Source organism: Rhea pennata, chromosome 9, assembly GCF_028389875.1.
Source record: "Rhea pennata isolate bPtePen1 chromosome 9, bPtePen1.pri, whole genome shotgun sequence".
Taxonomy (NCBI): domain Eukaryota; kingdom Metazoa; phylum Chordata; class Aves; order Rheiformes; family Rheidae; genus Rhea; species Rhea pennata.
Window position 1 is genome coordinate 8,697,887 of NC_084671.1, and position 22,651 is coordinate 8,720,537.

At 44.4% G+C, this 22,651-nt stretch overlaps 1 protein-coding gene across 3 annotated transcripts in view; it reads left to right on the forward strand.

Moving 5' to 3' along the window:
* The window catches only part of LOC134143990 (calcium-activated potassium channel subunit beta-2), a 152,227-nt gene that overhangs the window by 120,494 nt on the left and 9,082 nt on the right, over window positions 1-22,651 (forward strand). Inside the window, exons 2-4 of one of the 3 annotated variants that reach the window (XM_062582511.1) lie at window positions 12,768-12,878; window positions 19,392-19,562; window positions 22,310-22,505. In XM_062582511.1, the coding sequence (XP_062438495.1) occupies window positions 12,768-12,878; window positions 19,392-19,562; window positions 22,310-22,505 (478 nt within the window). The remainder of the gene's footprint in view (window positions 1-12,767; window positions 12,879-19,391; window positions 19,563-22,309; window positions 22,506-22,651) is intronic. The other 2 variants (XM_062582512.1, XM_062582513.1) reach the window with 2 other exon arrangements.

Genomic DNA, 22,651 nt, shown 5'->3' on the forward strand with positions numbered 1-22,651 from the left:
ATCAAAACCCTGAAATACATCATAGAAATCGTATTCATGTTTTTTAAAGAAAAAAGTACAGAAAAATATAAAAATGGGGAGAGAGGATAAAATTTGGGGAGACTGGTGCATCTTTTAGCCTGGAAATTGTGGTGGGGGTGGCAAGGAAGAGATCAATGTCTGCCCCTCCACCAAAAAAATAAAAAAATCCTCTTCAGAAGCAAAAACTCTGCAGTGTTAATCCATTCTCATGTCAAGAATAGAAAATGGTGCCTCAGTTATTTGTCCTAACAAAGTAACAAGAACAGGGAAAAGTACAGTACTCATTACCAACTTAATCTTCTGGCACTTCTTGGATGCAGGACAACTAATTCCATCAATCTAAAAACAAAAGGACTATTTTGGGGCCAACTATTCAAGCTCAAAAACTCTCAACATATAAAATGAGTTGATCTGTCTATATATGAGAAACATTTCCAGTTAAATTTACCTTAGCTGCCTCCTTGGTCACAAGTAAGAAAAAGTTATGCTCTTTTGTAAAGCACCTTTGTAATGAGTTATACACCAGCCGTATCCCACAGGAGGTGGAGATGGCCTTCAAGAATTCAAGGTGAATGAGAAAACACAGCTTCTTTGCATTTTGATTTGAATGTCATTCCCACGATTGCTGGGGCTCATGGATACTTAAGAGAGACGTAGACAGGAAGAGAAGTTTTCATAACAACATCAGAAAGGGGCAAAATTAAGAGGCAATTGTTAAACCCCTCTAAAAAGTAGAGAATGCCAGCATCGCTCATGTGGCCCGAATTTCAATAGTTATTTCCTTGTTTCATCAATGGCACCAATCAATTCAACAATTCATTAAAAAAGTCGAAAATCATTGATTTTCAATAGCTTAGTAAAGGCGTTTTGTTGTTGGAGAGCAGATAAACAAAGACCGGACAAAGGATGGAGGCCTTATAGAAAAAGTCAAAGATTAAGAAGATGAAGTAGTGCAGGTTTAATCTGGTGATAATTGTCTGAAGAAATCCCGTCTACATGGTGTTCAAGGGTAGGGGCAAGCTCTTACTCTCTAAGCAGACCTCTAGTGTGTCTTGATGCGTTAGACACATGTTTTAGCAGCAGGAAGTTGGTTCTGCTTTCACGTGTAACGTTTGGCAGGTTAGGATAGTGAATTTTTTGCCTTGATCCCAATAGCTCTTGTCATTCAGTGATGATTGGGTGGCAGCTGGCCTAGGAAAAGCCTGTAGCAAGCTACTCCCATCCGTGCTCGCTCACTCTGCCCGAAGGGCTGCAGGATACTCGGATCAGCTCATCCAGCAGATACAGACATCAGATCGCTAACACTGGAGGCAGCGCGAGGCAGCAGGAATAACCAGTGCCATAAAGCCCTTTGAACGTGCCAAGCCTCAGGCACCAGTGGTGCAACCCTGCCACCCAGAACAAAGCCAGCAGAGTACTGAGATGACCACATCCATCAAGGCACCATAAGGCTCTCCAATTTGGAAGTGTCCCACAAGACAGGGAAGGGAAATTCATCTGAGTGTCACTCCCAGTTCATGAACACTTTTGCACCTAGAGCAGATTAACTTCCCGCTTTGTGAATTCTTCCATATTTCAAGAAGAGGCAGTGGCAAATGCCCATCCAGCTAGCTCACCTTGAGTGTATGAAAGAGGAGAGTGCACCAAGCTGGCCTTTCATTGAGAAAAGCTAGAGCTTTTCCCCGATCAAGGGTCCAATATGTGTTTCGAGGACATCATTACTGCACAAGAAGCCATGTGAGAGACTGCGTAGGAAGCCAGATGCTCTGCCAAGAAGAGAGAGGTCTGTCCCTCTGAGTTTAGAAGTGGAACTGATTGGTGCCCTCACTCAAGAGGGAGCTTTTTAAGTACATTGTATGTTATTTGCTACCATCTCACTGCTGTATCTCTCTTTGGAACTGCTACAGGCACAAAGTGCATTATTTTCAGTGAGCAAACAGTAACCAGTAAGTTCTTGCTGCAAGCTGCCTGTGCATCTTCATATAGTGGAAGTGGCAATGATGTAGATAACTCTATACTGCATGCATAGCTACCAAATAGTTATTAGTGCAGTTAAATATTCTGCTCTGTTCTGTACTGGAGCAAACCAGGAGGCAGACTTCTCTCTTCAGATTTGCTGGACTATAGACTGGCAGAGAATTCCCTTGCTCAAGCTAACCTAGCCTAAAAACAAAGGACTGATGAATTCCCAGATGTCGTTGATTAGCAGTGGTATTCTTCTGGTAGCACACTGTGCCAAATTTCATTGCTGTTCATCACCTCTGCAGGATACTTGATTTTAGAATGGGATCTAGGGCGTCAGAATTTGACCAAAATGACCAGTGTTTCTGCTACTCACTGTTCCACCACTGCCAAAATGTCCACTGTTCCTGCTACCCGGGGTAGACCCTGTCCCCTTCTCCCTGACGACATTTGGCAGGGGTTGTACAAGATTAAATGGAAAAATCCATCAACATGGCACAATCTTTCTGTTCTTACCCATTGAGGACCCACCTGAGGACTTCCATAATTCCCCGGCTTCTACATCACCAAAGTGCTGTGCTGGCAAAACCTGCCAATCATGTGAGCTCTTGTCACCAATGCCACATCAAAACTGTGTTCCCCTTGCATAGTACATGCAACAACAGATATTCCCAGGCAACAAGTGAGTTAATGACTTTGTGTATTGGGAGGCTTCTTTTTTCTTCCACTACAGCTGCCCAGCACTAAGACACTCATGCAGAGCTTTGAAGTCTCCCCCAGCAGCAAGGCAAAGAGGTGAGGAGTGGGACACCTGAGTGGGACACTCAAGGAGAAGCATCTGAGTATCTTCTGAGGTTGCTCTCTGCCTTTGCCATCAAAAGCCTGACCGCTGGGCAGCAATGTGGTTGGGTGAAACCACCCATGCAGGAGAAGCTGGTCAGTGCCAAACCTCTCACTGACTTTGCCTCTTGCTGGCCATTTTGCACTTGAATTTCTGCCTAGATCTATCTATCTACCCAGATGGGTATTTTCCAGAAGATACTACAGAAGAATTTTCCACAGATGGATCGGCAACTGCAAAACTATTTCTGAATCCTAATAATTTCTACGTGTTGCTACTGCACACTGTTTTGCTACCACCAAGTCCTTCAGGCAATTTTGCCCAGCACTATTTAAAAGGAAAATATTCACTGTGCCCTGAGGGAAATGGAGCATGGAAGTCCCGTTATCACTGACAGAAGTTCTGCCTCTAATTCCCCATCTGCTCTTCTGAATGTTAACCTCCAGTATTGGCACATAAGCTTAAATGATAAATAGGAATTCCAAATAGAAGGCAACAAATTATTAGTCAGTGAGGCTGGTGCTGTCTGCAGAAAAGTGATGCAGGCACTCATATGTCAAGAAAGGGAAGTTATACGAGAAAATAATGTTAAAGTTATGTAGATAGAGAGAAAATGCCAGCACAGAGCTGTACACTGTAATGGGTCAAAAACAGATTTATCTTTCTTTCTGATCTTTAATCCAAGCGAGACTCTGCACAGCTCCTCTTTCCTATTCTCATTGCTTTTCATGCTTAGTAGCTAAATAAAATAGCACACAAGGCAAGAAATCTGAGAAGAGAGTAATAATGTGATGCATAGTGTTAACTCTCTGGTTTTGGAAAAATCCATTTATCTTGGTTAAATGAAAGCTTAGTCCAAGTACTTACCCAAGTAATCATGATTAGGGAGAGAAAAAGACATTCACCTCCTTAGAAACTCAATACTCTTCAATCGTAATAGCACTGCAGTGACATCGTTCGGAACTGGACGTTTGCTGTAATTAATATAGATTATTGCCATATGAGGAAAGGAGGCATCTGTGCCACTTCTACCATTGTTTGCACTTCTAGACCAGTTACAAGACCAAAATATGTTGGGTTTTTGTTTTGTGGACATGACCTCATGACCTTTTCACCGTTTGGACCAATCTGCTGGCCCGAGAGGACTGCAGAAATTTTGTTCTCTGTTGTTTCAAAACGGTACAGAGGGCATTGCATATTGCTTTCTCTAATGGGCACTTGGCTTTTGTGTGTCTCATTATCTCTTTTCCTGACTCTCAAGTAAAATTGTTTTGTGCTAAAAAATGTTTTACAAGAATACAGACCCTGGGTGCTTAAACTACTGGGTCCTTAAGGAGGCTAAATTTGCATCCACACTAGCCATTGTATCATGACTCCATCCACAAAGCAGTGGACGATGGATGGATCCATCCACAAAGCAAAGTGATTTAGTGCTGACACCAATTTTTGATCTAATGGACAGGAGCAGCACTGTACTAGTACACTGTACTCCTAGTACTGGAGCAGCTCCTCAGCCTTTTCTCAATAGTCATTTGACTCCACTAGATTTCCCACCCAGTTCATGCAAACGTTGATTATCTTTCCGTAATATGCAGCCTTTCCTTCTCCCTCTTGTGTGTGCACATGATTATTGTCTTTTATGTTGTATTCCCTGTCTTTCTAATCCTCTTCTTCTTTATAACCCATTTCATTGCTAACTTTCTCCCAGTTCTGTTCATCAGGCTGGATTTGATCTGTGCTTACCTACACCAGAATCCATCAGAAATGCTTTCTTCTTCTTACTCTGGAAATTGTTCTCTGAGGCATGCATCTTCCTTCAAGTAATCAGGATTTTGCAGTGTTATTCTGATGAGGCAGGAGATTCCTACCAATAGGCAAGGCAAACGGGGAGTTGTAGAGGGCTCATGCAAGAGTTCAGCGCTACGCAGAGGTGTAACAATTTTATCTGTAACTTAGATTCAAGAGGCAATAGGTCTTCTACATAATTAAAAAGGAAAAAAACAGGATATTCATTCAGGTATGTGGAAATTACATGAAATTTCTGTGCAAAAATATATTTCCAATGCTTTTCTATAACATTAGGACACAAAATTGTTTTGTGAGTTTGATGCAACGGCTGATCATATCCAAATAACAAACTGCTTCAGATAATTAGTCTGTATCATGAAAGGATAACGAAGCACCACAGAGTATGCAGCAAAATTTAACCTTGTGTAATAAGACCAAGGAGAAACGTTCTCATGTGATCTGAGTTGGATGTTCGGTGGGTAGAGGTGCAGCAGCCCTGTGACAGAAGATTCAAACTCAGGCTTCCCAGGTTCCTCTCACCTGGTGATCTCAAAGCATATACTGATCTCTGTTAGCTGTTTCTTTCATATCCCAGTATGTTTAATATAACGTATTTCTTTGACAGTCAAGGAAACTGAGGCAGCACAAAGTTAAACAGCTTGCTTGAATTGCCCAGACACTCTGTGGCAAGGCTTCTTGTTCTCTGACCACTGTTTTTGATCAGTTTTTTTCCTAGCTTACCTACACAAGTCAGTGCAAAAGTGGTTGTGTGTATTTGCAAAGTAGCCTTACATCAATACCTAAAGGAGGAAATCAGCCTGCTTGCTGGGGGGCAGTGCGATCTGATGGACTTGAGCAGCGATTTGAGCAAAGAAGTGTCTGAAGAGCTTGTGTAAATCATCTCCTTAGTCTGTGCCTCAGTTTGATCCCTGTAGTTTTGCAGTAATAACAGACATGCCTGAGTAAAGGTCTTCAGTAAGATGTGACAAGTGAAACCTAAGCAGTTGTCTAGTATTCATATATGTCTATAGATCCGTGAGCAATGCACGCATTAGGCCAGCTGCAGATCGCTGGATCCTTGCGAAACTCAACAAGCCGCAAACAGCAGACTGCGGTATTTCACTATGCAAAATGAAGTCAAGCAACAGCTAAAACTGGGGAGCAGAGGATGGAAAGGGGAGAAGAGGAGGCAGATGAAAGGCAACATAAGAATTGTATTTATTTTTTAATCCCATCTCTTTTAGAGTCTGTGACGAGCGCTGTAACTAAAGGAATCTAACTGAATTAGAATTGCAGTATGTCCTGAGCAGATTGTAGCCATTTCCATTCATGAGCAGCTCGTCCCAGCTGTAATTGCCTGCTTGCTTATCCACACAGCTCTTTACAGCTAATCCAAATGTGGACTCGAAAATAAATAATGCCAGAGCATTCACTTCCCACTGGGCAGTGGTTTCAGCATCGCCTCTGCCTTTGCTTTGTTCCCGTTGGTGCTCTTGATGGCGTGGGAACTGACTCAAAGGAGATAAAAGAGATTGACCCGCTCAAAGAATTAGGTGGAGAGAGAGGGAGAAAAGCCACTCCTGCTGAATCTGCCCTGGCTGCTTGAGCTTTTCCTCTGGGTGCTGCTGTGCAGCTGTTTATCTGCCTCCCGTGCTGCCCCCTCACCTCTCTCCCCAGCTGTGATCTGCTTCTCCTCTGTCACTTGCCCAAGGGATGTTGGTGACATTCCCTTCCCACAGAGCTCATCACAAATCCTCTCTCTCTGCTCCCACCCTTCAACACAGCTGTTGTGCTTTTAGCACTGCTTTACTGAAATGAAACACACTATTTAGAGACATTTAAAAGCCAGGTGGTCACAGAGGAGGTCTCCTTTCTGGACGTGTACAGATCTCAGGCAAGGCTCTACTTTGGCTCTCTGCCGTAGGAAACTGTGTGTCTTGGCTCTTCTCCATCCTTCATGGTTGTAAGGAATGTAGTTCACCATCTTTTAGACTATTTTCATCACTATGTCTGATCTTGGATAATTATACCTCTGCTTCTGAAGAAATGGATTTGGAGCACTCACTTTGCAAGACAGCTTTGCCACACACTTCCTGGGAGACTTTGGCCAAGTCGCTCGGCACCCTCTGTGCATCTCCTCGTCATCTGTAAAAAGACAGTGCCAACACTCTGTTGCTTTACAGTTTGGCATGTAAATACCAGGGCTCTGAGATGACAGCAGTGCAGGGACACCCAAGTACTTAAGAGGAACCAGTTGTCTTTAGAGTCAGGTTACGCTTCACTCCTGCATATTCACAGTGTCCAGCCACCAACTATTTTTATAAATTGTCTTCTTAGTGTCCAAAAGAAACTGCGCCTTCCCTAAGACCTGGTGAAGTGCATACCCACAGAAGTGTGGCTGGGGAGAAGGTTATTCCCTCTTGACAACCGTCAAGGAGACTGACTTCAGTGCAGAGCACAAGCTGGAAACACCTCCCAGTCCCTGGAAGCGGAGAAGCAACACTTCTGTGAAGCTCCGCTCCTTTTCCTTTCCCTCGCCCTCTCTCCCTCGCTGTTCCTCATTGGTTTTAGCATGGCATGGCTGTGTGAGGCAGACCACCTTTACTGTCATCCGTTTGCTCTTAGCCAGTCTATCTGGTCCAAGGCTGTATAGCTTTTTTGGTGCAGTGCGGTGATACGTCCCTCAGCAATTAGAGATGTATGCTAAGATTTAAAGGAGCCTAGCTTCACACTAGGTAGCATAGCACTTTCATTGCCTTACTTCTCCCTACCAACATCTTTCCTTATCAGCGTAAGGGTACAGGGTCTTTGGCAGAGCAGGTCTCCCTGTGAACCTCTCTCAGCCAGACTGACTTGGAGCATGTTGCAGCAGAGTGACCCGGCGCCTGCCACTGCTGCACCCCTCCCAAAGCTGGCCTTTCTAACAAGCAGCCTCTGCCCTTCCCTGAACCCAGAGAGCAGTTGAGATGATGAATATAGTGCTTGTCCAACATGTCACTTGCTACGTAAATTCAAATTCATTTACAACTGACAAAACATAGAAGGCTGAAAATGTCTGCAGAGTCCTGACAGGCAGAGGGGACAATTATCCCCAGCTGTTCCTCAGGAACGCTGATTCCCAGCAACTGCAGTGTGCCAAGAGAGCCGTTGCCTCGTGCTTGGACTGCAAACTCACCAGCACCAAATGTGAAGACAGTAAAAAGGGCTGGCTCTTCATTAGGTGTTCTGCTACCTGAAGCTGGCCTTCTTCAACTCAAAACCTAGATGGAGAGCTCAGCTGTCAGCTCTGAGGAGATTCAGGAGCAAGACCAGAAATAGAAGTGAATTCATTAATGCCGCATCATTAGCCATCAGTCTTCCAAAGCTCTTGTCAGTACGTTAACATCAGCTCCCCATTGTCCAGCTTTTCCTTGCCATAATTAAGAACCCCAATTTCAAGGTCACCTGTCAGTTGGATTAGTCACTTAGCTCCAGAGATATTCCAAAGAGTACAGTTATTTATGTTGCTCCCTGTCCCACACTGTGCCCATTAGCTTGCATTACAGCAAGGTCTGGTCATGAGACAAAAATACACCATCTGATACTGCCATTGGTGCTTCATGATTTAGTGTTGCTGCTGGCAGGGCCTTAAATGTTCCCTAAGTGGTAGCTGTCTTCCACTAATGCAGATGCATTTCTTTTACAAGTTAGTTTATTGCTCTTCTTCTTAGACCATGCTGGCTGTTCTGCTGCTTCCCTGCACCCTCTTTTAGCAGTGGTGCTTATTTACGGTTCTGGCCACAGACAAGTAGAATTAGGGCAAGCAGATATTGTGTTCAAATGGAGACTTGCAGAGAAAACAGGTATTTTGACAACACATGAAACATTGCCCCCTAAACTGTTTCAGAAGAGGGGAAGTTAGATATTCACCTGGTTTCTCTTTTGCATCTTCAAGGCTCTGCTAGTTAGTGAGACCTACCCTGGTTCATGCACACGAGAACTTCTGTGTCACACCAGACCTTCTTCCAGTCTGCTAGAGCCCAGCCGCATGACCAGCCACTGTGGGTCTCTCTCAGACGTTCCAAGCAGGCATCTGCTCCGTTCTCTCAGCTGGGTTTCTCCTCACCCTGCTCCTGGTGCAACTCTGCTTAACCTTCCCTTTTGCATTTCGTTTGAGAGCACTGTGTCCATCGGCTACTCTGATTCCTGAGTCCCAGCACAGACCAAACTGCCATGGACCATACCTGGGAGACCATACCGCGGATGTCGTGGGTTCTGTAGTTAGTCCTGGTACCTGCTCTTGTGTCCCTTGAATACTAGGACTAGAAAACTCCTGAATCAAGTAGGCAGCTAACTTTTCCACTCTGCCAGGGAAACTCTTCCATGCAACATTAATGCTGGACTACCTGATAGTCACGCTACTTTTTAGACAATAAGTTCTCCAGGCCAGTTTGTTTATTCTCCTATTCTAGCCACAGGAAAACACACAGTCATCAGACATGAAAGTGGATAAGATTTATCAGGGTATGAAGTCTAGCTGCCTGTTTCAGGAAATTCACCTCAAACTGTACCATCTTCCCCCCGCAGGAAGGGACCCCCCCCTCTTTTTGTCCACCCTAAAAACAGGCCATCCAGCCGTGAAAGAAACTCAAAAATCTCACATCACCCAACGGCAGCCCTCATGCTGCATCCACCATGTAGATGGTAGCCCACCCTATAGGACTAGTCCCTCCAGGCTCCTGGTAGTCAAAAACCAGCTTGAAGCATCTTTTCCAAACTGTTTTTTGCAGATGTTGTTGTGACTTCAGGTACTTGTTCTGTTCAAACGATAGCACAATCCACTTTGACTTTAAACACTAGGCTGACATCCTGTGATGTCATGAGCTTCACACCCTTATTACTTGTCACATGAGAAAAGCAGTTTGTCAGAAGGTGACTCAAGAGAGGCACTGGTTTAAAAAGAAGCAGTACTAGTTTTCAGAAAAGAGACTGGGGATCATGGAGGGAAAGGAGTTCACAAACGGGTCTTGCAATTAACTCCGGATAGGAGAAAGGTGTCAAAGTTTGCTAACTAACCTCCCAAAGCAGCACACTGTCACATATGTTGTAACCATTCTACACTATGAGTCCTCCTAAAAGGCCTTCAAAGAAGGTCTTGGGAAGTTCTTCTGTGAAAGACTTTTACCTTATAGCTACCCCCACACACCAAAAGGAAATAAGAACTTGAGTCATTTACATCTGACCCTGGGAGTGGCTGCTCTGATGTCACCAATGTTACAATTTTACACAAGATTAGGCGTGTAATTGCTTGTTAAATAGTGACGGTTAGCTTAGATTGCCCAGCTAATGAAGCAGGCAACGTTAATGATATCACATATGGACTGCTCCAAGGCACTGGCGCTATAAGAGAGTCTGAAATCACTCTAACTTTGAGAGGAAGAAAGACACCCCTTTCCCTCCTCCCATGTTCTCTTCCTCGGGCAGATACCTCTCCAGCCCAGGTCCCGCCCCTCTAGTGCTTCACCGATTTGCTCTGGAGCTTGTGACTCTGTCTCCTTGCCCTGGCATCCCTGCAGACTCAAAGATAAGCCACTGATCACACTAATGTGTGCTCAAGTTTCATTTAATCAAGAGCAGATTCTCTAATAAAGCTCACCCAAGTCCCCCACAGGCTCTGGGACTCACTCCAGCTTGGTCAGCACAACCACCAGGCTTTCCAGCGGTGCAGCTCGCCTAACATCTTAAAGAGAGTGGGAGCAAATACATGATTTGATTTTTCAGTAGTAAGAAAGCCTTCTCCTGACACAGATCTCACTCCGATACGGCCTCCAAGCCCTCAGATAGTTGCTCTGAGCCCTTTTGCATTACTTACTGCAGAAATACCAGCCCATTCAGTGCTGGCTTGGGGACCTCTGTTATAGTCCTGCCTAGTGAAGCGTGGTCACAGTCTTACCTACTGGAGTGAAGATTAGTCCCAAGGTCCTGTAACCCCAATTCCTGGCACCAATCACTATAAAAACACTTCTTAGCTATATTGATTAGATCCCGGTGACAGCTCTTTCACCTTCTAAACTATAGCTATTTCAGGGAAGAAATGCCTCTTGTTAATGTTTATTCCCCAGTACTCAAGCACACTGCTCATAAAACAAGAAAAGCCTCCGCCGGGGTGCTCAGAGCTGCAGTGATGTCCATCAAGTCGGGGAAAGGCACAGGGGAGATTTCCCTCTTTCTGCCTCCCTTCTTTTTGGCAGCTTCAGAAAGAGCTCCTTTCCCTTCTAATATGTTGGTTGCCCGTGAGTGCAGCACAAACGCTTTGCTGGATATTCGTATCTGTTACTTCAAGCGAGGCCCCTACCTGCGAGCCCCAGTCCCGGGCAGGGGTCCAGCGCTTCGCGCGGCACCGAGCACCAAGCAGCCTGCCGGACGGGCACGGCCCTGGTCTCTGCGTCTCGCGGAGCGCCCACAGCCTCTGCAGCGGAGAGCTGGGCCTTGGTGCTCGGAGGGAAGGGCAGATCGTACGCCCTGTCCTGCAGAGCGGGGTGCGAGGGCTTGGGGTGCAGATCTGGGCAGGGACTGACACACGTAACCCACTGTGGGGCTCTGAGCTGACTCCAGAGGGACAGCCCAGTCCCTTAGTGTCTGTCAGCCTGTCTGTAGACAGGTTTCGGCTCCAATTCATGTTAGTTTTTTCAGCTACCTCAACTGGATTTATTCTCCCAGGTTCACTGCTGTGCAAATGTTGAAATTAGCCCTTCGCATGTTTATGTAGATAGTGACTTTACAGACTTTTCAGGCAAAGAGCACAGAGGACTTCATGTCTTCTCCTTCTCTGCTGACAGCATCAACAACTGGGTTTATTTTTCTGTGAGCTAAAGAATGCCACCCATGTATGAAAAACTTCCACATTAAAGCATTCAGTATTTGAAATATTGCAGAAAGTCTTTCTCTGGGTGCAGTAAAAGCACAAAGTGCTGTGCAGTGAAATAGTATGAAATACATCCTCACCAAGAAGGGCTCAGTTCTTAGAGATCAAGATTATAACAAAATCAGCTACTAGGAGCTACTGGGGAGCTCTGCACTAACACTATCCAATACAGCCTGTGCTTCAAGCCCAGCAATGGAGTTGCCATATGGAAAGACGGCTTTTCAAAATCAGTTGGTATATGGTAACCAACATCTACTAGGAGCAATGTATAGAGAGTGAATCTGCTTTGAACCACAGCAAGAGAGCGACTGACTTCCTGAGGTCCTTTCAACCTTGTATTTCTGATTCTGTGAGATCTAATTGAAGTAAAAGGTCCAAATTCAGTCCTTAAAATGAAACTGCTTAAACTTTTCCCCTCTTTGGAGGACTCTAAAGGCCCAAGAGGAGAATCCTGCAGGGCTAATGCCCCACCACGAACCAAGTAATCACCTGGGCATGAGGCGATTCTAAGGGATTTTAGAAAAATCACAGGTTAGGACTTCTCATGGAAGGAGAAAGCTTATGCTTGAAAGATGCAGAATGGAAGGTGATATTAGGAGCAATACAAGGGCTCCAGGAAGAAACCACAGCAGTGGGAATGGAAAAGGAAGAGTAAATAAGGTGATAGTAGGGGAAAATTCACTGCAGCCCAGTTCAAAAAATCAAGCAAAACACACCGTGTAGCTTCTGAGACAGCTGTAAATGATCATTTTGGACAGTCATTTCGAAAGTTACTGCTCAGTTATTTCTCCATCTGAAAATATCAGATACATTTCTATAAAACACTGCATTACTTCTCATACTTGTACCTTTTTCAGGCAAACACATTCCTTGAGAGCTTTATCTCACTGAGGCCTACTGTACAACCAATGAGCTGTAATGAACATGCAATGATCACTTTCCACCCAAAAATACCATAAAAATGGATGTGCCTATTATCTTTCCTTAAAATACCAATAATCTATTGTCAGTAGTGTGAATCTTTTGCAGTACTGAGTGTAGCTAAGCCCAGTTAGCTAGGATCGTGTTTTACCAGCTTGCCTAAGATCTACTTCTCCTGACCATTAGTCTTACATGTCACCCTGAGTTAATAAATAGTCCATCTTCAGAGCTCACTGGGCACAGCCACAGGGAATTTGGCACAATGGACATAATGCAGTCTGGTACTACAATTAAAATGGGCGGTGACAGAGATTATCCCTCTTCTCCCAGGTCCTTCCATCGTCCCACTGCAGTGAGCAAATCCAACACTGGGCAACCCTCTAAGATGTTTATTTGGACCAGTGGCCGGAGTTCTACATCTTACAGACATGATGAGAAAAGGTAAATGGCATCACTGCTGATTGTGTCTTATGGGTTTTAAATTTTTTGGAGTGTGACCTGCAGCTTCTCTTCCTCAGTAGCACGGGGGAGAGAGGAGGGATGCAAGAGGTGTCCCCGCTTGCTTGTCTCTCCTCAGTTATTGCTCTACTGAGAACAGGACCAGCTGATAAATGTCAGGGCTAACATGCCAAGCCAATAAAAAGTGGAGGGATGATGCTAGAGGCATGGCCAAAGTCTCCCTTGCCCCCAGGACATCAGCGGCACACAGGGTCCAGTTCCGAAGCTGGCAAACTGCAAGCTGTGGAGCACACTGATCCTCAGCCCTGAGTGCGCAGCCCCAGCCCCAAGCCTGGCAAAGGCTTTATGCCCTCCACAGCACCCCACTTCCAGGCACGGGTTCACCCCGCAGTCCTCCGCACGCATCCCTTCAGAAACCTGTCGCACACGTACAACTTTTATGCAGCTAGATGATACACCCAGCTGGCAGAGATATTTTGTTTATTTGCTTGTGTGTGAGTGTGTGTGCATTACATTGTACAACAGCTGGCTGATGAAAAGCAGCACGAAGTGAGCTGATTCCTGCAAGACTGCCAGCCCACTTGAGTGGTGTTGCTGGAGGGAATAGGTTGAAAGAAACAGAGGAATAACACAGGTCACTGGATCTCCCAGGGGAGCAAGGAATTACACAGAAGAGAAGGAAAGGGAGGGAGAGGTTTTAAGTCCACAGACAAAGGCAACACTCAGTTGTGAATGAGAAAAGTTAAATATCACTGATGAAAGACCAATTGTCTGTAATGCCCAGACTCATCCTTCCAAAATCTCTCTCCTTTGCAGTGAGATTTGCTGTACAGCCTGTCTTGCCACAACTGGACTCATTTCCCGTTCTTTTCTTTTCCTTCTCCCTGCTTCCCATTGCCTCCTCTCCTTCAGCTCCCCTTGCAGCTACTATTAAATATGATCACAAAAAATCAGACTCTAGTGAAACAAAAACAGAGGTCAATAATGCCAATTAGCAAAACACACTCCTCAGTCATTCTAATGAGACATTACTGCTGGCATCTGCTGGGGAAAGTGAGCTTGTGAGTTCAGGCACTAGAATTGCCCTCAAGATGCTGAGTTTCTTTGGAGAATTGACCTATTTGCTGAACTCTTCTGCAAAGGCTACATAGGTGTTCAGCTCTTTTGATAATCTGATCCCAAATAGATATTTTAAAGAACAAAGGCCAGCTTGGCAGCAGGTTTACATGGTCTTTCAGTTGGAGATGGCTATCTAACTGCCTGTTGTACTTCTGCAAGTCCCCTCTTTAATTGAGTTTTCCCCAGGCAAATGTTCTTCTGCATTAATACGCTGTCACAGCCTGAATGGTCCAAGGTTAGATACTTGCAGGATATATCTACCTACATGTTTAGCTGGCTGAGAGCCACCTGTCCCTGATTATCATGGCCTTATGCTCATACTATGCCTTTGAATAGAGCTTATTAGCTTGGGCTGAGCACTGTGCTAAACAGGGCTCACTGGCTTCTGGTCAGCTTAAACCCTGGGGCAGAGCTTGTCCCTACCTGCCTGCAGAAATACAGAGGCAGGGAGCAGTACCTTAGTACTTACACACCAGCTGGGGTAATTTCAGGTGCCTTTTCAAGCAGCTGGGTGGGTTTATTTCCCAGCCAGTCCTGCAGAACCATGCAGAAGATTTGTTCATATCCTGCAAGTGATAAATAAAATTCAGAAGCAAACGGGAGGAATAGAAAATGGAAATAGGAAAGTGCTGAGAGCCGCCTCAGGACTGCAAAGGAGAGGTGTTAACACCGAACAAGTGCTGCTGGCGGGAGGAACTCGTCTGCTAGCAGTTGGCAGCGATTTTAACACCTGTAAGGTCACAAGTAGAATCACTATGTCTAACAGGCAGCGCATTTTAGAGAAATAACTTCCCCTAGATGACCCTTTCCTAGGAATTTTTGTTGTTTAAGCTTCAGGCAGGAAGACTGTTAGCTGGGGCAGTAAACTTTTCTCCTAACGGCTGCAGACTTTCAAAGGGTCATCCTGGAGTAATACCCAGCTGCAGGGAAATGTCACCTGCGTGCAGGAACCACCTCCTCCTGTGTGGAAGGTGGTTCACGGGCATGTGCTTTTGCAGGACCGAGGCCAAAGCTGTGTATTTCGTGGATTTTTTTAGACATGTGCTGTTCCCCAACTGCCGCTTTTCAGGTTTTGGAAACTTAGTCCAGCCACCTTTCTTTCTCAGGTATCAGTTAAGTTTTTCACAACATGGTAGGCTTGGAAAGCTAAATCACTGGTTTGGTTTAACTCACTTCAGCCCAATTTGGTGGGGATAAGGGAAGGAATCAAGTGAACTTGTTTTCCCTCATCAAAGGTCTGTTCTTATTAATAGGAATCCTGCTACAACCATCACTGAGATTTGTATAAGAGCTCTAGAAGTTTTCTTGTTGCTGTAGCTCCAATAACACAAATTGATGCAGCTAAATATCCTCTGTAAAGAAAGGCCTCTTACAGAAATGTATATTATACAGAAATAGGCCTCTGAGGAGAAAAGTCCCTGAACATGGGGAATTCTGCAGGTAATATCCAGGATTTTTTGACCTTTGCATTCAAGGATTCTGATATCAGTAGACAACTCGGCATGAGGCAATATGAGTGACATCTGCATAACAACTTGATATCAGAGAACTAAATGTGAATTCAAAGTCACTCAGAATAATTCAAGCGGTCACGTATTCCCACCTGACAATCTTCGTGACCATGGAGTGCCAGAGGAGGCAGCATCTCCCTCAGCTCAACTCCATGGTCCATTTGCAAACGACAGAATTTGAAGGTGGGTGATTTGTGTTTATTTTCAAAAAAAAAAAAAATAAATAAAGTGCTTTCAGATACCTGGTTATTATAGATTCCAGGGAGGAAACAAGATCCCTTTTCCAATGCTCCTAGATCCGTCCGTTTTAGAGTGAAACCAGAACGGTTGTACTGGGTCAGAAGAAACATTACTTTAGCTCCCCCACTCTATATGACAGTTCTTGACTGTAAATGCTTGGCATACAGGACCATTCCTAATACATGCCTATAAATTCATCATATCTCTGGCATTGGAAACTGTCCTACCTCCTAACGGCAGACCACAGCGTGCATGTGGCAAGCCTCATCCTGTGCAAAACCTAGCGTTAAAAGGTCACATCCCTCATAAAGGCAAAGAAAAAGCTCCTTACTATGGCAAATATGAACAGGTTTCTTCATTAAGGCCAGTAGGTTTCAAAGAGCACTGTAATTCTCCTTGGCTGTCTAACATTACCATTCAAGTTGACTAAGCAAACTCTGGGCTGCCTAATTTCATCACACGGGCTCTCCCTACGCTTTCATCCGGAGATCACCTAAGGAACTGGTGACTCCATTGCAGAGGGATCCCTGCACTACTGCTATGCAGAGAGAGGCAGAGTGGGGAACCTCTGCTCTCTCCCCACAAGGCACAGTCACACCTGAGATTTCCTCTCCGTGCAGCTGTACGGGTAGAGCAGCCAGCTTTATCCTATGAGCAACCTGGCAAAACAAACCCCGGAGGCATAACAGGAGTGAACTTCAGTTCATAAAAGATCAGGAGAGCAAAGACCTTTTGTCCTTGGGTGCTTATTTTCTAATGAATGTCTTTGCACAAGGAGGAGAGACCTCATGGTCTGACATCCAGAACTACTTTTTGCAATTACTAGGCACGGTCACTGGGATGAGTAATGTCCAGGATGCAATGATCTGCATTTATACACACTGCAGCAGTCAGCTAGTTGTGGCTGTGTAGCTCTGGGATCCAAAATCAGCTGGCTTAGCACAGTGCTCTTCCAGCCCAGTGAGCAGAAAGAGGTCCCTTGGCTGTGCCAAAAGTTCACAAGTATGCAAAATCCCACCCCACGGAGCAGCATACACACGCAGGCCACCCTTTCACAAACCCACGCTGCATGTGGCAGGAAGGACAAATGTTCTCCTAAAATGACTTTGCCACTCCAGCTAAGATGATGCTGAGGCTCTTCTGTTAGTTGTAAAATATTCTTCACAAAGGCGTACACACATGCCGCATCGTGCGCCCCGAAGTCAGCGTTCCCTGGGGCAAAACATGAAGATTGATAATAGCAGAAGCTCCTGGTATCAGCAGAAACAAGCTGCCACCTCCCATGGAACGGGCACAAGCCTGGAGGAGGAGGGATGGTTACTCAGCCTGTTTCCTGAGGCTGCTTCAAGACTGGTGTGTCACTCATTAGCACGTGCAATGCCACCGCACACCTCGCCATACGCTTTCAGATTGACTCGTTGCAGAGATCCAGGAGGGAAAGCGCTTGATAAAGTTCACTAGACTGATACTGTTCTGTTGTTTGGGGCTTTTAATAACAAATATCGAGCAATCAAACAACTGCTCCTAGCATGACCCCATAGGCAGAGCTTTGTTTAGCTTTATTTACCATGGCCAGTTCGCCCGGGAGCGCTGCTTGGCACGCAGTCTGTGCACGGTTCTGTTCGCCAGTCCCTGATCTACGACTACCCTTCAGCCATCTTTTTCACCTCTCACTGCACATTTCTTGGCTCAGGGCCATGTAGGAGGTATCTGTAACCATTCTCAATTAGCTATTTGTTTTTAAGTTGTCCATTTGTATCACTTTTATGTTCTAGCTGCTCTGGTGACATTAATGACTGATTGCACTGTGTCTGTTTTATGTCTGCGCGCTGACATAAGTTATGCTGTGTGGTCGGCTAATGTTCTGGAACTGCATGACAGTTTCTGCCTTCCTGCCTGCTTCCATTTGGGAGCAATGCAAATCGCAATAGCAGCTCTCAGAGTTAAATACAATTCGATAAATAATAATAGAAAACTAACATTAGATTATTATTCTACATCACTTTTTTGAAGGCAAAGGAATCCACCAGTTCACAGTACATTCTTCTCCCCAAGACCAGGGAAAATTTCAGCAGCCTGAATTATCCTTTCATTTCTAACTAGGAAAACACTGACAAGCTTTAAAGGATTATTTTGAAGAGAAACCATGAACATCTAAAGTATATCACAGTGGGTTGAAGAAACTTCAGTGGTTCTTAGGTGTGGGAGACAATCTGACTTCAGTAGTATCTAAGAAAATTTTTTGCTATAAAACCCCACACCATCTGTGCTTTTCCTGGCTATGACTCACTCATCTAGACCTAAACTCAATCCAGGTTTCAAAGATTTCATTTCTTTTTTGTTTCTACTGTGTTTATTCTTGTTTGTACTGTGCTAATATGCTTTACATCTGTCTAAACCCTGATGATATCCTTGTCCCTATTGGTGAATGTAAGTTGTGCAGTTGGTCTATCACACACTGCTTTTTACAAGGATGAGTGAAACTTGGTGGTTTCAGCTTAAATGAGTGGTGGGTTTGCTAGAACCCAAAGTGATGTTGATGTTACTCACCTGCCATTTTGCAGACAGTAGAAGAGGAACTTCCACGTGTACTACTATGTCCATGTTATGGTGGTGCCAGGGCTCAGAGGTGTGCGGTTCACACGCATCGGGTGCTGTCTGGATGATTCAAAAGAACCGTAACAGAAAACACAGGAGATTTTGACCAGCCTCAGGTCTGTAAGTACATTTTAAACCCACAAAATTTGAGTGTGTTTGAAATGTACTCAAATATGTCCTCCTTCACAATTGTGTCCTCATGACCCATTGAATCATCAAAGGCTTGGAGATGAAAGAAAGACTTATGGTTGGAAAATGGAAAGGACTCTCTGCTGAAGGGGAATGGTTTGTTGTTTCTTCTTTTTAAAATCCTGGAACAAATTGCTTTGGTGGATAATTTTCAGTGAGGGTTTTCACTGTAATGAGTAAATGGGCTTCCAGAAAGCTGCTTTTTAATACGGTAAATAAGCTCCCAATCAAAAACCCACAGAAATCAATTGCAAAAATCCCCCTTGTCTTTCCTGAACTTTGAGTCATGCTCAGGGTGGAAAATTACCCAAATCACTAATCTGTAGGGAATCAAGAAAGAATGTGGTCCTTTCAGATAATTTTTGTCACTACTTTTTTCAGGATATTTTCCTCATTAACTATTGCCAAGCCTTACCTTGAGTGTAAAACTCTTAAACTACAATAAGTCCATTTGCCATATTCAGCTGAAGAAAAGACACCTTATATACCTAAAGATATTCTAGTGGCATAAGCTGGAATTGACAGATCAAATTCATCCATGGTATAATTCTACTGAGCCAATGAAGCTGCACCAAAGAGGAATTTACTGAGCTGGCACAAGTGTCTAATGTTTACATTTGCAATAAGAGGTTTTTACCTTTTCAGAAATGGCTGTAATTTATTTTGGAGATGAATAAGTTTCCACCAGGTCAGAGTGAACCCATTGAAAAAGGACTTCTGAGGACCCTTAAGCCTTTCTCTCCCACAAGATGGGTATGGAGGTGGAACTACCCACCCTTTAGAGGGTTCATTGCTTAAATATGAACTTCACATAAGAATGTATTATTTTCAACCTCAGAAATATTTACCAAAAAATCAGGGATCACGATCTACTGGACAAAAGGAAAACAGTCACAGCCCTAAAAGCCGGAGAAGACCGGGCCATACTCCTTGGGCTGGCCATGATGGTGTGCTCAATCATGATGTATTTTCTCCTGGGAATCACCCTGCTGCGGTCTTACATGCAAAGGTAATTTCATTATGGTCACCCTCATCTCAGAATATCTGTCCCAGCTGTCTTCTTCTGGCTTTTTCCTTTTATTCTTTTCATTAAAATTTTATAATCTTTCCTTCGGTCAGTGCAGGTGTGATTCTACAGTTCCTTAACCAAGTATAAACTAGGCATAGCTGTAATGAAAGCAAGTTGAGTAATACTGGCATAAGTGAGGGAAGAATTAGATCCTTTGCTTGAAAAAACATTTTAGATTTGCCATAGTTTAACACAAGTTTAATTATAGCAGAGGAGTGATAAAAAGCTTTGGATCCTGCATATACTTCCTACCATGTAGTCTGGGTTGTATATATGTCCTGGGTTCAGCTGGTGTGCTGGACCCTGTAAGCTTCTAGGGCTTTGCTACTTGGCCGTTGCTGTGAAACCCAGGCAAATTCAGAAGAGACCAGCAAAAATATTTAGCAGCCTAGAGAATCAATGCACTTTCAAATGAAAAGTATAGATTCATTTTCGGAAAGAAATCAAGCTGCTTTGTAGCATGTGGGTTAATACTTTTGTTCTAAAAAGTGAAATCCTACAGAAATATAGTAATTTGCTGAAAGTAAAAGATCATCTTTCATCATTATTGCACTACACTTGATTTTTCTGAGGCCTTCTCCAGCTTCCCTGTTTTAGAGCAGAAAGTTTGGCTGCTGATTCATTAGCAGTATTTGAAAGCAGTTTTGAAGCACCAGCCCTATCTAAAATCTACCCAAGACTGAAATAAGATTGTCAACAATGTTTTTTCTGCCCTGATCAGTGAAATTATGAGAATGAAAATGTGTAATTGTGGATCAAAACATTAGTCTGTCATGCCCAAAATCATACCCTGGCAGTGGTCAATACCTGGCATGCTTTGGCTCATCCACTCTGGACTTCTTAATTAGGCATACATGTTAAGTGCCTAAAATTAAATAGTACATATATCCTCAGCTGTATCATTGGGGCAGAAGAATATTCCTTCTTGACCCTGCAACAAACAGGAAAAGCCATGATGCATGAGGATGATTTGTCTTGATTTCAGCATCTTATTTGTGTGATAAAAGTATTTATCCTTTTGTGAAATCCGGGCAACATTTAGATTTTGAAGACAGAGATCAAGCCCAGTTAGATATCTAAGAGCATATACATTCCCAGATTGCTCTCCCAGGCCCTTTAGCAATATCAGGGCCAATTGCAGAGGCTGTCAAGGTCAAAACCACTCATTCAGAAAGATGATTTATACCATGAGCTATGTGAAAAACTGCCCAAAGATATGGAAACACCTACAAGGTATCAAATATTCCACCTTCTTACAAGTCTGTTGTAGATAGGTGTTAATCTGTTGCCTCTGTACCTGACTAAAACAGCGGTTAGAAAGGTAAAATTGAAGAAATGAGGAAGAAAAGCCAGGAGTCTTTGCTGTCACTTGTTTCGGCAGAGCCAGGACATCCACAGCCAGGTCTCCTTAGGGGTCCTTCTCCCTTACAGACAGCGACGCCCACCAGCAAAATACTGCCTGAGAAGAAAAAGAAGAAATCTTTTCACTTGATTTTCCTCCAGAAACCACAGCATAATTTAACAAAAAATGTAAAATGTAATAAACAAGCTTAATTACTCCCGAAAGGAAATGCCAAGAGAATTAGTCAGAGATCTTTGATATCGCTTACCATCTACAGCTTTTTGTAGGCTTTGCTACCTGGCAGGCAGACCCTCAGCCCACCCCTTTCTTCCAGCTCCCAGCGAGGCTCGTGGGGGTCAGCGATAGCAGCAGGACGACTGCGCTGGGCTGCGAGCTCAGCAGCTGCGCAGCCTGCACCTCGTATCGGTGCACGGCTGGGCACGGCGCGGCCCGCGTCCGCCGAGACTCGGGGCGGGAAGGTTGCGGGGCTGCAGGATCCCTGCGCTCCCAGGAAGGGCTAAAAGGGGAGCTGGGAGGTGAAACCGCTCCCCAAGCCCATAACGGGCACACAGGTGTCAGTGTTGTCCTTCCCGTTGCTCCTGTCCCGGAAGAAAATATAGCTGTAGATTTCTGGAAAACAAACAAGAAATCCAAGTGAACGCTGTCAGGATGTATCTAGGCTCCATCATCATCAGTTTTGGGCTCTGATGAAAGTGAGATAAGCTAAAATTCTCCAACATTATTACATCAGCTGATTTAGCGCATTGAAAAACCTAGTGAGTTGTCACTAGAACAAGCCTTTCCACGGATAGAGTTGCATGAGTTGTATCACTTGTACATGGGTGTGTGGATAAGCATATGAATATGCATACACTGGTAATAGAAAGCTGTCCTCAAAGCCGCCTTTTTGAGATGAACTGGACTTTGTGGTTAGCAGTTGAGTCTCGGTTCAAGACGCCCCATCACGGTGTGCTATGTGCTTTATACTCTCCCTTGGGCACACTGCTCAGTTTTCTTCTGATTTTTCTGTTGATTACCTTTAATCTCAAATATGCCTTCTCCAGATTAAAAATTCTAGTCCCCTTCTCATGAATATGTGGACATAACATATGTGAATTGCATAGTTTTGTGCCAAAGACACAAATTTTAAGTACTACAGAATAATACACCCCATCTGTGATATGTGACTTGTACTGAGAAAGTCCAGCTGCTGCTCCAAAGCCCAGCCAAATATCCCCTCTCCTGCAAGGTGCCCACGGGTGTATCCTTGACAGCAGCCCTGGTCTGCATTCAGTGCTCATTGCCCATTCTTGCCATGCTCTAACATTTCTTTTTTTCTACTTAGTGTCTGGACGGAAGAGGCTCAGTGCACGCTTCTCAACGCATCCATCACAGAAACCTTTAACTGCTCATTTAGCTGTGGTCCAGACTGCTGGAAAATCTCTCAATACCCCTGCCTGCAGGTGTACGTTAATCTCACGTCTTCTGGCCAAAAGCTTCTACTCTACCACACTGAAGAAACAATGAAAATTAATTCTGAGGTAGGAGCATGGGACAAATTTTCTTCTTCCACGGGTTTCTGGAGGGCTGCTCACCCCACTATAGCTATTATTCCTGTTGAAGCAGTATAAGGCTTCCAGCTCTGCCTTCCTTGGTAAATGTGGAACAAAGAAAGCAGAAATCAGTG